General features: G+C 38.3%; 1 protein-coding gene across 1 annotated transcript in view; it reads right to left on the minus strand.

The window, feature by feature from the left end:
* LRMDA (leucine rich melanocyte differentiation associated) overlaps positions 1-14,720 on the minus strand; it is a 1,013,426-nt gene that overhangs the window by 195,390 nt on the left and 803,316 nt on the right. Inside the window, exon 6 of the mRNA XM_055325848.1 lies at positions 760-844. Coding sequence (XP_055181823.1) covers positions 760-844 — 85 coding nt within the window. The remainder of the gene's footprint in view (positions 1-759; positions 845-14,720) is intronic.

Raw genomic sequence — 14,720 nt, forward strand, 5'->3', positions numbered from 1 at the left:
CAAACTAAGCCTGTTCATATTTACTATTGGAAGGTAGATTCACAGTTAAGGAATGTGGCTGTTGTCATAACCCATAAAATGGGGTAAATAAGTTACGCTGTATGGCCTCTCCCTGTCCTCCCCAGTTCCAACAAAGGTGATCATACAGTCCTCGGCCTGAGCAACCAGCTTAGGGTCAAGGCAATTTTGAATTATATTCCATGCAGACTCCACAGATGACAATAGGAATTTAAAGCTTTGGAAATACTGGGTAAACAAAATTAATGTTTTGAGGATCAGATAACTTAAGGAAAACTGTGCGTTGATTCTCTGCAATGTTGCTAGGCAAACTGGAATTCCTTTTAGCTGTAATGTAGAGTTTATTCATTTTGAAATTATAGATTTCAACTATTCTACTCCCCAAACAATGATACTTTTACAAATATTAGAGTTTCCCAATTCTCTCCATCACTTTTGCTGCAGGTAATGATCTACTTAGTAATTTTTAAGTACTATAATCTCTTTACTTAAAGAAAAAAAATCAAATCACAAAATTATATCATAGCATGGATTTATTTGCCTTCCCAGTAGACTGCCAGTAAATTCTGTTTAATATGAGTTAAAATCGCTAGGTTTGACAGGTATGGTTTTCTCATCAAGGACTTGAAAAGCACTGTGTTCCTTCTAAAGTGCCGAGGCAGCAATAATAAGCCCAGAGCTCTGCACAGTCAAGTGTCCCTCCCTGCAACCACTAAGAGCAGTAAAAAGCCGAGTTCCTACCTCGGTGATTCGTGAGATCCCTGGAAGCAGAAGGCAGGGGTGTATAGTGGTGCTCTGGAGAGGCCGTGACGCAGTCACTGGAAGCCTGTGTAATAAAAGAAAATGTCAACATGAAGTAACACCAAACACTGAATACCTTCATTTACCAAACATGTCTCCTAGGGATCTGGGTCTGGAAGAAATATGGTCAACCAAGACTCTTCCTAGGAAGCAAGAGTTGTCTGTGCTGAGATAATATTCTGGTGAGTGTAGGGTAGCATACAAAGATTTGAGGAGCCTCGGTACAGGTGGAAGTGCTCTGAGACAAGAGAATGGTGTGTTTATTTCCTGAACTGAAAGCAGGAAGAGGAAGAGAGAGAGGAAAAAGGCCAGAAACGGTATGGAATTAGATTGCTGCCACAGGCCCTCTTCCAGTACTTCCCACAGATTACATGTTCACTATGCGTAGATTGCTCTGGAAACCAGTAAGGATGCTGAGCTTTGCCCTAGGGTGGATGGGGAAAAACAGGGCTGGCTTGCATGGGCCCCAGGGCAGAGAGACACAGAGAGGCTGGGGGCTCAGCAGCCTGAAGTGAAGGATATAAACCATTGTGCACCATGCAGTTGGGGTTCTGTCTGAGTTTAACAATAGCACTGAAAAACTCATCTGAAATCTGGGATATAATGGTTATCAATAAAATTTTGTCATTCTGAGACCTAAAAGAAAATGATATGAAATGTATCTTGAAGACGATTTTTTATTGTACACAAACAGCTCTTTAACCATCAAACTGTATAGTGTGTGACCTGTATCTGTAAGTGGTGCTATCTTTCTTTCTCTCTAGCTTTACAACAATGGGGATAAGGCCGGGAAGAAAGACTATGGCTGTGGGGTCAGCTGTCCCTCAGAACTAATGACTGGTCTGTCACATTCAGAGCGTGGCTGCTTATAGCAAGAAGCATCACCACTGTAATTCTTACTGAGACTTCTGAATCAAATACTACTTTTTTTTTTTAATACCCAAAAAAGAACATCTGCTAGGATCAAAATCCTAAGCTTACAACCTTTCCAAGCTTCAAGAAAAAGTAAATTTCATTAATGCTACTTTTTTCTTTCTGGAATAGGAAATACATTCTACGGGATATATTTGCCCTGCTAGGAGCAGGCCTTTTCTCCAAAGAGATTATCTACATTATAGGAATCAAAACTAAGTAGGAGATTAGACCTACTTGCTAGAAAAACCCTTTAAACCCCGCTTCTGACATTTGAGATGTTTGATTAAGCGGCTTTCAGTGGAGACTTAGAGAAAGAGTTCTGAATGGAGCAAAATCAGAAGCTCTGTCCCTAAGGTAGAGACAGATTTCAGGTAGCATTACTTCATTCCAGCTCCAAGGGAAATATGTGGTGTTTAAAGCTTGATCCAAGGGTATTGGGTCCAGAAAGAAAAAAGTTCAGTCACTAAGAAAAATGTTTTAAAAAGTAGACAAGACTTACTAGATACTATATCATTAGACATTTAGGATACTGCAAGAACATAAAGAGTCAGAAATTAGATTAAATTTCAAATACTAGAGTCACCACATGTCCCTCCATTTGGCAGTCAGGGTCTCCTGCAATCCCCACATGATAAATGAGACACAGTGACAGTGTTCTAAATATGGCACCGATTCAATGCTGGAGGCAGGATATATGGGGCTAAGTAATAGGAGTTGTCCCTCCACAGATCTACCATACTTCCTTAGTAAAAGGCCATAGTTTCTCTCTCTGTCAATGTTTCTGTTCCACCTCAATGCTAAAAAGGCCTACAATTCCAGTATGAGTTTAGGTTGCTATATTGTGAGATTTCTTAGTGCGTTTAATCTCAATTTGGGCTGTTGACAATTTGATGACAGCTTTTCCTAAAATTACTGGAAGAAACTACCTTTCAGCAAATACCTCTGACTGGGCAAAACATTAGAGCTTTATAACCAAGGGTAAAATAGCTATTTACCTTTATTTCCAGTTGTAGTCAAAGCAAAAGTGGCATGGCTAGAGTTCTGTTTTGCAGTCATCATGCTATGCCTAGCGTTTAATTACTTTTCTGCTCAGTGTCCATTTATAAACTCAAGTTATGGAAAAGAATTCAGGAAAAGAACAATTTTGCAAACTGTGTCTTTCAGTGGCACATCTATGGCTGGATATTTAGGGAAACGACTACAAATTAAGATTCTAACCACCAGTCCTTTGACTTGGCTATTATCAAAATGAAGTCCCTGTGATCTTTTCAATTTGTTCTCTGAATATTATGCTTTTTTGGTGAATATTATGCTTATATGCACAGTTAAGAAAAGCATGATTATCATATGGAACAAGTAGTAATGTCTTAAACTTGCACACTACCTGCCCCAAAATAAATGTCCTTGGAACTCCAGTGGTGCAATAGGTCAGCATGCGGTACCTACACAACAGTGCAAGTGGAGCAAAATAAAGAACTTCTCTTGAAACTGAAGTAATGTACCCATAGTATATTGAGTATGAGATGATAGAAACGTTAAGAGGAAAAACTTGAATAACGGTTTCTTTTACCTGGATTAAGAAGCTATACCTAAAATAGGAATAGGGTAATTTGGGTGAATCTGAATCTTCAGAATCACAAATCCTCTCAAATTTTTGAGTTCTTGCCAAATTTCCTAACTATCTATGGACGAGAATTATACTTTTACATTTTACTTTTTAGATCACTCCTGTTTGAAGATATTTGTAACATCTACAATAAAATGTTAGCTACCAGAATACATATATACCTAAATAATTAAAAATACAATAGAAAAAATGGACAGTGGAAATGTCAGGCAATTCAAAGAAGGAAAAACCTAAGTGGTCAGTGAAGGAAAGAGAAGACGGTCAAATTCACTAGTCTGAAGAGCAATGCATTATTAAAACAAGATACAATTTTTCCACCCGCCATATTGGCAAACTTTCAAGTCTTACATCAAGTGCTAAGGAGAAGAAAGGGAAAGAACTTTTATCTTCTTGCCAGGGGGAATGGACGCTGGTTCAACTTGCCAGTGGAAATGAATACTGGTTCAACTACTTTGGAGAATAATTTAGCAATATCTAATAAAATTGAAAATTGGTACAGCAACTCCATTTCAAATGTATATGTTATGGAAAATTTCACTCAAGTCTATAAAGTAGAACATAAAACAGTGCTTATTGCATGATTATTTGGATCAGAACAAATTGGAAGTAGTTCAAATGCCTGTCAATAAGGAAAATGGATAAATAAAATGTTATATATTCATATGACAGAATAATATTTGGCATTTAAGAGTAATAAACCTGATTTATGTATCTCAACTTGAATAGGTCTAAAATTTTGACACAGTGAAAATACAAGTTGCAAAATTATAAATATGGTATGATATTTATATATATATATGTAGTACTTCTACATCAAGTGTGTATGGAAACATCTAAAAATTTTACAAGTTAAACACTAAACTCATGAAAATGGTTGTCTCTACCAAAAAGCAGAATATTAGGACTGGGGCTAACAGAATGGGAGGAGCCTCAATTATACATATGATTTATTTATTTTATTTAAAGACAAAACGTGGAAACAAATATGCCAAAATATCAGAAAATATAAACTCTGCATGGTAGTTACATGTGTTCATTATTTTTCAACTTTTCTACATATTTGAAATTTCTCAAAATTAAATAATTAAAAAAGAAAAACAAAGATTCCTGTTTCTTCTCTGATCCATAACACCCTATTCTGATGTGAACCCATAATGAGAGGAAGTTTTTTCTAGCAATTTCCCAGTACATGCACAACATGGATTAAGGCTGTTTATTGTTGGCTTTTTTTTTTTGCAAAGAAATATCCTTTTCTGTTTTTTCTAAGGCTGCTAAGCATAACAACAGAATGGAAGAAGCTGATAAATAATAGCAAATATGTACACCTTTTTCACAGCAAGGCTTGAGATACTCAGGCCAGCCCAGTAAATCCTTCTGTTTAAGATTTGTCAAAGCATACTGAAGGTTTCTAACCTCTTCCCCTTCTCACAATTGGAGTGTTGCTGATAATTTTTTAAACTCACATCAATAATGATAATAGTCACTAATATACTGCATGTTGCAATTTCAATAATGCAGGGAGGCAGGCATAACTTGGGCAACCTTATTGGAAAAGAGTCCATGGAAACACAACACACTCCATAAGAGATTTGCAAAGTGAGAATTTTACTCAGTGGCTGCAGAAAACAAATGTCTTCAGATGAGTATGTAAAAACCAAGTCCCTTCCCATTGGGTGCATTCCACGGAGCCTGCATTCCAATGGATATTTCTGAACATCATGGATGCCCTGAAGGAATATGATACAGACCACAGGAGGAGCGATTTGGCAGGCTTCAAAACAAGAAGGGGGCAGCTACAAAGTTGTTTAATAGCCATAAATCTCCTACTATTTTTCACAAAATACCATCTAAGACCACATCTCCACAACTCATTCCCCATTACTCAGCTCAAGTGGAGCGCTTTGGCATGCTCACTCACCCTTAAATCATACACGGCATAAAGTGATCCTGGGTCTGGGAAATTTGTCAGCCTCCTTCAAGTAAAAGCAATCTTCACTTTTCATCACAATTCATTCCCTGAAACTGTGGTATAAAGCTGACTCTTCTAAAAACATTTATTTTCTTTCATAAGAAAAAACATCACTCATTTAGTTATCAAGTATTTAATAACCACCTACTATATGCCAAGCCTTGTGCTGAGAATACCAAAAAAAAAATAAAACGAGGGCTTTGAATTCCTGACTCATCAAAAAAAAAAAAAAAGATAACCATGATTAATACTGGTTATTAAGAGTCACCAACTGGTAGCATGACCTCCATACTCTGTATTATTACAGAAAATTTTCCCTGACCTCTGTTAGGACACATGGAACAGTGATTATGTTCTTGCTTGTTTCTTATTCATACTAAGAGAAAGCTTTCAAGATTAACTATATTAGCTTTCCAAGATTAACTATACTATTAACCCTTGTACCCAACACACTGCTAGAAATATAGAAAGAAGTCAGTGCATGGTGACTGAGTGAATAAAATATTGTAATGTGAAAGATAAAACTACCTATACAATGATTATAATTCAACACAACAAAAGTGTGAGCCAAATTGCCACAATCAGAGGTAAAAACTTGCCATCAACTGAAAAATTAAATTAGAAGCTAAAGAACCTGCCTGACTTCTGACCCACTCCTGGGTGAAGGCACCATCCCTTTCAGTGTGAATCAAGACAGAAAGACTTTCTGACAGACGCATTGGGTTGGGAACGACAGACAGGGTTGGGAACAGAAATGGCCATAGATTGTTAGAGCCAGAAGTCAAGAAATTGGAGAGGGGGGGGTAATAAAAAACAGTAGGGTAGGGATGAGGGTGAGTCAATAACCAAGAGATTAAGAAATATCCCAAAGGGACAAAGGGCAGAATCTGGGCAAAGCATAGCATTGAGCTGAGTGAAGAAGCTGAAGGCTGGGGCAGGCTAAAAGTCAGAGAAGGGGTAAGGTGCCAAAGACTTCTCTGAAATAAGGAAGCCCCTTGAAGGCAACAGCATAGAACTTCCTATTGGTTCTATCTGGTATAAAGGAGTCCAGTTCTTTTTTTTTTAAATTTTTTTATTGGAGTTCAATTTGCCAACATATAGCATAACACCCAGTGCTCATCCCACCAAGTACCCCCCTCAGTGCCCATCACCCAGTCACCCCAACCCCCCGCCGACCTCCCTTTCCACTAAAGGGGTCCAGCATCTAAAATGGCATCAGGCTCCGAGTTATAGTTTAGAAATATCTGTGGAAGGAAAGAGGAAGGGAGGGGAAAAAAAGAAAAAAGAACCAGGAACAGAAAAAAGGAAGGACCATGGCTTGGGCATATTGTGGGCTACTACATAAATAATGAAATCGTAGAATATAGAAGATGTAAAAGCCCTTACAAATTATCTAGAGTGGTGGCTTCCAAAATATTTTTAGCAGACACTAATATAGCAGAAGGAAAAATAAAAATCTAAATATTGGATATTATGGAAATAATCATGAATTCTTATGGCAACCAAATAAAACTATAATATAAAAGAGGGAGAAATATGCCAAGACTTTTATTATATAATATTAAGTAAACATAGTAAATATTAAAGAGTGCATATGCCGTGATTTTTAACAATTTTAAGATTTACAATGGGTAAAAGCAAATAGGCAAAGATTAAAGATTTTTGTTGGGGCACCTGGGTAGTTCAGTGGGTTTAAGCATCTGATTCTTGGTTTCAGCTCAAATCATGAGCTTAGGGTCCTGAGATAGAGGGCCACATGGAGCCCCATGTTGGGGCACTATACAGAGTATGCTTGGGATTCTCTCCCTTTTTCTCTCCCTCTGCCCGTCCTTCCTCCCTTGTGCACCAGTGCTTGCTCTCTCTCTAAAATAAAAATAAATAAAATCATTAAAAATGTATTTTTGTTAATGTGATTTAGAGTGATTTGATTTTTCAACTTATTTAGTTATGTCATTGCCTCTTGCAATTTAAAATATTTAAAATTTTAAGATTTAAAATCCTACCTATAAATCAGGGCTGATATGAAACAATGGATTTTTCTGTCAACTACCTTTCCAATCTCTCCCATCAGAGTGAAGAGAGGTGAATGAAGAGGGAAGAATAATGGGAGGTGAGGAGGAAAGAGAAGAGGATTGGAAAGAGAGGAGGTGAAGTGTGGCACAGGAGCTAGTATTTCCCGAATGCACTCTAGGTGCTAATGGTTTTCCAGTGTATGAGGTATGTCCAATTATTTTCATTTGAATAAAGAGCAAACAGAGACATAGGATAAGTAACATGCCCAAGGATATATAGTTCTGAAGTCCACAAAGTGATTAGGAACCAAGTCAGAAGGCCAAAGCCCCCCAACGCCCAAGTTGTTTCCTCAGTGCCACCCTCTGTCTGCACTGGGGGCCCCAAGGTTTTTGCAATCCTCCTCTCCTGACCATCGCTCACCTGGTTCACACCACATCACCAGGGTCCTAACTGGTCATTTTTGGTAAGAACATAGACTTCAAGAGCAGAGGGGCCCAGACCCAACCTGAGAGTGAATGCCTTATAGCCTCTAACACAGGAACTTCTTGAACTGTCAAATGAGAGAGAATTTACTAAAAAAAAAAAAAAAAAAAAAAAAAAAAAAAAAGTATGGGTAATTTTAAAAGCAGAATATCCTGTCTATAAACAATCAGCTTTGTCCACAGAAACATGGTGAAATAATAGTTTGTTTCTAATTATTAAAACTTTCTAAAAATTTAGTTTTTGTCCCATGTTCAAAACATAGAACATAATCAGAATGTAAAATACATTATAACTTGCAGGTAATGAGTGTATATATAATTGTGTGTGTCCCATTTCTTGAGCACTAATTATATGTAGGCATTTACACACAGAGTTTCATTTAACTCTATCAACAACCTTAAGATATAAGTAATATTATTATTATTTTATAGATTAAGCAATTAAATTTAGGGAGATTATATAATCGCCCAAGAGTACCCAGCTATTATGTGGGCAATTTGGAATTCTGGCCAACACTACTTGATTCCATAGCTTGAATCCCAAAACTGTACAATGAACTTGAAGTTTGAAGGTATCTGAAAAAAAAAAAAAAACCCATCCTGGATTTGGTATGTATACACTAAGGCAGATAATATATATAATATATATTTGTAGCAACGGATGATTCAATTCATGTTAATATGCAACATTAACTATGTGGCCTGGCATATAATAAAACCATTAAGTCATTCATTAATAACTAATTGACTATGCAATGTAGATACAGAAGTGTTTCAGATCTCCTAGGCCATTCAGGGTTGAAATAACCAGCAGGTCTGGAGTCAACCTGGACCAGCTCACAAAAACCACAGTTAAATTTTCAGGAATCTTGTGTTGACATAGTCTTTATTTAAAATTGGATTGCTTAAAAAAAATTGAATTGCATACACTTATAATTGGACAAATTGTATGAAAAGGTAATATATACCACAGCTCAACACTTCCTGCTTTATAAAATTTTCCTGTTATTTATGTTCTTTACAATATTTTTGTCTACTACATCTCTCCAGTGGAAATACTATATAATGATGCGTTACTTCACATCTCTTTCCACCTGTTTAGGGATGTCACTTTGGTAGTGTGACACTGCCATGGTGGGAGTATTTATAGCAGAAGTTACCAAATGCTACAAATTAGGGATTGACTTACTATTTTATTGATTTCCTGAACTTAAGAAAGTGCTAAAAAAAAAGTTAATGATGCAGATTAAAAGAATACTGTGCCTGTGGTCAATACATTGTAAGTAGGATAAACATGGGAGGAAACAGTCTTCCAATTTTCAAACCCCATTACCCAGTTAAGACATTGCTCAGGTCATTGACAAATGAGGGAAGTTCTGACATGTTCAGTAAGAAGAGAAAATAGTTGATATCTCATATCAGAACTACACTTGTTCATCTACTACAACCTTCGATTGTCTATGGACATGAGAGTTTGGCTAAAATAATTTTAAAAAAGTATTCTCTAAGAATCAACTGGCTGCATGGAATTTATAATAAAAGGCATTATATATTCAATTTTTACACATAAATTGCATGTTACTCATCGTTTATAAACATCAAAATTATAGTAAACTGTGTACACATAAACATACTACTTTTTTTTTTTTTCCTAGAGACTTGGTACACCACTACATATAACGCTTATTAAATAACATCCACAATATGTTTGGGGCTATGTAGAACAAGGCTATTTTATGGCCTAGGAATGGAAAGGATAGTAAGAAAAAAGCTAATTAAGCTTCAAGGATTCTGTCCTTGACTTATTTACAACTTGGATATCTTCTACTTCTCTGTTTTCTATGCTCAGATGCCTTCCTGACCAAGATTTAGAGCTAGGCTCCATCTGGCTGTATGACCTTGGGCAATTTACTTAATCTCTTTAAGCCACTTTCTTGGACTGTAAAATGGTAATAATAATAGTCATGTTATTATGACAGAAGGATAACGATGATAGTTTAAAATAGCTAACACATATCCGTGCTTACTTTGTATCTGGGACTACGTTAAACACTTTCCACGTATTAATTTATTCAATCTTCACAGCATTCCCATGAGGCAGCCATAACCCCTACTCCTATGTTAAAACTAAGGCCCAGAGAAACTGAGTAATTTGAACAAGTCTCACTTAGTCTCGTGGGCTACTGGTATGTGGCAGAGCAGGGACACAAGTCCAGGCAGATTGCCTCCCATAGCCACTTTCATAACCATTCTGAGGTTCTACGGCCTCTCTTCCCAGTAAAGCTAAGACACAAAGATCTTAGCATTGCTCATTAAACATTAGCTATGATTTATTTTTACTTCATTCTAACTTTGTGTAACCTGTGCTTTTTTGTATCTTACCTCTTTAAGTAGATTTAAGTTTCTTGAGAGGTAGGGCTAATGTTTCTTGACCTCTCCTGCTATTGGTAGTAACTATGACAGGGACGCGCTCATCGTTTGTAACCGAGTATTTATTACATGAATAGACTCTACCCCTCACTTGTTAGGCAGAAAAGCACTACTAAGATTCCTTCTGAGGGCAAAAAATAGTGAGATCTGTATAGCCTTGTTATAATCTTGAGTCCATCCATAGATTCACTGCATTATTGCAATGGTCTAAACCAGCATTAGTAAGTAGCTACATACGGCATTTCTCATCTGTGTTTGTAGAGTTGTCTTAGAAATAATATTATGTCATGGTAGTCCTACAGGCTTGATTTATTTTGGCTTAAAAGAAGGAACTTGCCTCATGTGTCTCTCTTCCTCTCACAGAGTTTTTTATTCTCGAGGGCTGTGGGTCAAGTTCTGTCCTTGGAACCAAAGTAGTTTTCCAAAATGAGGTGGAGCCAGCTCTGTCAAGCTAGGCCAGATCTGCTGTCAGTGCCTTTCCCAAATACATCAGATCCTCTGCTTGTAAAAATAAATTGATACCAATGCAAGAAATTTATTAGGAGATGACAGCCCAGTTCATAATGGAAATATGGAGAAAACATCATCCTTCAAAACTGACAGTTTATCCATCATGCCTCAGATTCCTGAGATAGAAACAGACACTGTCACATACAATCCACTGAGGACACGTTGTCTTGGATTTCCTTATGACAGGAAACTCTGAAATAATCCAGAAGAAGGGAAGGACTTGTACTGCCCTTAATGTGCTCAGCCATAAATTTTTAGCATTAGTAGAAGAAACATGTGGCCAAGGAAATGAATGATGGGGGAAATCAGAAGGCCCGGAATTCTCGAACGGCCCCTTCTTTCTCTCTCGGGGGTGATGAACTGGGACAGGGGTCAGGGAGGGTGACCCCACCGCTGTGAGGGACATCAATATTCTGTTATGTGTAAGCAGAGCCAACAGGTGGCAGGGCACCACTGCGGACACACCACAGTTGGCTCTGCTTGAGGTTTGGGGGACCAGGTCACCTTGCCCCGCTGACTTTCCAAATGTGGTTATTTTGCTTAGCTTGTTATTTGTATTGATAAACTTGAGACACTTTAGGAGAGCCATTTTAATTAGGAATAAATGCAAGGATATTTGTGGGGATCACAAGAGACCTGATCTTTACAGGCTTAATGAGGTGACCTACACAACCCCATATGAAATAATTGTGTATTGTATTAAAAGCTGCTTTGGAAAATATAATCGTGGTAGTAAATTGGAATGAAATGAACATGGTCTTAGAGGGAAAAAAATATTCACTGCCAATTTTATGGGGCCTTAAAATATTTATGTTCTAAACTTGCATTCTTTGGAGATTTGCTGAGTGCTGCTAGAACGAGGAAACTTTTTTAATGAGATACATGCATATTTTTTAAATTTACAGATCTTTTTAGCAAAAATAGAAAGTCATAAATGCGAAACGGAAACCTAAACAAGGCAAGTACAGCCTTAACGGCCTTATATTTTTAATTCATTCTTTATATCAGAAAAAAAACAAAAGCATGGGAAATTTCTTTTAAATGTGAATTACACACAACGAATCTTTATTTGCTGTTTTGTGTCTATCTGATTGAACACCGGCATGAATGTGACACACCAGACAAACTCGAGCTTTCATGCGTTTGTTATATTACGCGGATATGAATGGGGTATGTGCGTTCTTGGGTTAAACACAAAGTCAAATACAGGGATTTGATCCACTCCCTGACATAAATCCCTAAGAACAACAGTGAAATAAATTACCTGTTGATCGAGTCCTTATTCACCGGTAACCGTGTTTGACAAAACGCAAAGTGAGTCTGTAATTCTTAGGCTCTGAATTCTTCTTTAAACCGCTCATCCTCTGAAAGAGGCAAATGAACTTCTAATTGTTCCCATTTGTTTCAGCCAATCTTCCCGATTCCCTGTTTCCAGCAAGCCCTAAAAGTGTTGACTTTCCATGTCCAAATTCAATATATCTGTGTTTCCTTTTGCTTTCTATCTAAGTGCATGCCAGCATGACTTCACATTCATCCAGGGTTTATTTCAATATTAGTGGAAAACAAGCCATTTTTTCAGTTTAATGAATAGCATCAGTGTCTGCCTTTTAACCAAAAATGTGACCTTACACTTGATGGATCTCACCAGAAGGCACATTTTCAAATTATTTTTCTATTGGAGGTTATGACTATCGCTTCCCAAATTACTGCGGCAGCGGCGAGGGTAAGCCTGCATCACACAGCAGCTTAGACAAACAGGACTCAGAACAAAATGGTAGTTTCATTTATGAAACAAGAAAAGGGGAATGGAAAAGAAAGCCTGAACCATGTGGGAAGGAAGAAAAAAAAAAAGACCTCCTCTGAGCTTTACGGAACAGGAGAAAAGAGCCATATAAAGCAGTTGAGAGTCCCATACTTTTTTGTTACTACCATTTTTGTTTCCAAATCATTCCAAATTGGGAAGGTGAAGGCTGAGCATTACTGATTCAAAAAACCTCCAAGAGGACATCTGATATTTCTTCCTTATTAAGGATGATGGAGTGTAATTGATGTGCCTGGTGCCTGGCCAATTCCAACTTTTTGAGAATGCCGCTTAATGTGCGGACATTATTTTTGGACTACTGAACGCCAGAAAATAATGAGCTGGCATTCAGCTTTGGTGAATAAGACCCTGAATTTTCATCTAAAAGCAGTTTTGAGTTATTGCTGTAGATAAGGTGTAACTGTGCAAGGGAATTTTATCCATGTTTCTCCCATGAATCATAAATGAGGAAAAAAATTACAGTCTAAATTGCACTTAAAAGGAATAAAGTCTTTTCATGTCATACATGATTTATCAAAATGATCTCATTTTAAGGGTACTGTGGTGTATCTTGATTAATCACATTAGGAAGCGTGATGAATGGCCTCTTTAATGGTAACACAGGATTTATTGGCAACATCCCGACTTGAACCAGAAGGGTAAGAAGTAAAATATACAATAGATAGCTAATGCAGATAGGGTGTCAGTAATGCTCTGACTTGTTTTAAAATTATACTGGGAGGCTCAGTGTCAGGAGATTCGGAAACTGCCGGGTGGTGGAGACCATACAAGTTTTGCACAGGAACCTGGGGACAGCTACAGCTGCTTGCTGACGTGGCGTAACCCTTCCCTAACCTGTTGTGGTGCAAGTAAAATCACGCTGCTGGACCATCAAAAGGAGGCATCTGTGAAATCTGAACAAACCACGGAAATTCCTAGTAGGAAGAGGGGCACACTGCTTTTAGAGATCAGCGCTCCTGTCCCTTTTGCCCTATTTCAATATCCTCTTCACATTTCGCTTTAATATCCTAAATGCCTTTTTTTTAAGCCTGCTCAAGTCTGCTCCCACTAATTTCCTCTAAGGCTGACAGATCAGAGGCTTTCCTCGAACTGTTCCTTTTAGAGCTGAGGAGGCCTCGTGGTAATCCTGCTGCTTGTCTGCAATTAACCCTTCCAGTTGCCACATTATTAACACCACCACCCACAGGCAGAGGAAGCCCGGACCCACTGGACACTGGCTCCTGACTGAAGCTTCAAAGGTGCCAATCACACCCTAGTCAGAAAGGTGCCTGCTGTCAGCATCAGAGGTTTCCATCCTCTCCTCCCCGCTGATCAAACATTCCTCCTCAGAAGATTAATTCAGAGTCTCCGCCCATTTCCTCTCATATCCTCCTTCCCTTTCTGGTTTACCCAAAGATCCATCTTTGCTTCGAAAAGGGAAGCCACGGATAATAGAAGCCCTTTCAAAACAAAAGCTGGGCAAAGGCAAATTTAAGTCCCAGCTGTTATCAACTTTTTTTTTTTTTTTTTACTCATTTAAACACCTTAAGGCAGTGAGGATTAGGGCCTGGCCTGAAATGCCATTCTTTGATCAAAGACCCCAAGACTTTACACAAACATAATCACAAGGCAATGGATGCTTCTCTGAAGGCTGAATTGATTTGTTTGACTGCAGAGCCTGGGATGGGTAGGAAAGCTACACACTTATTTTCCCAGCGTATGTATCACGAGGCTAAGTGACTTAGAAATTATATTTTTTCTTCTTATGTCTTAATTGGAACAAAGTCATTTGTGGATTCAGACCCAGCTGTGGAGAGAGGCCGGGGAGAGAAGAGAAGGGGCCCAAGCTGGTGTTGGCTGTGGCCTTGCTCTATCCCAGGGCAGGGAGGAGAGGTGACAGCAGCTCTGGGTCTCTGTCGTGGAGCAAAAGTGACTTCACTGTACTTACATTAGCCAATTCCACTGAAATCCTCCACACTCACCTAGTAACTGTAGGTACCCATCCCTGCTATTAAAGCGGTTGTAGCAAATGGACCCAGCAGGACCATCCCTCAGGGCCAGTGAGCAGCGCCATGTGACCCATTCGGGGGGGGCCCTCACCATCCATCGCCATCTTTCAGGACCAGATGCCAGAACTAACTCACAGTAAAATCT

Source organism: Nyctereutes procyonoides, unplaced genomic scaffold, assembly GCF_905146905.1.
Source record: "Nyctereutes procyonoides isolate TBG_1078 unplaced genomic scaffold, NYPRO_anot_genome, whole genome shotgun sequence".
NCBI lineage: Eukaryota > Metazoa > Chordata > Mammalia > Carnivora > Canidae > Nyctereutes > Nyctereutes procyonoides.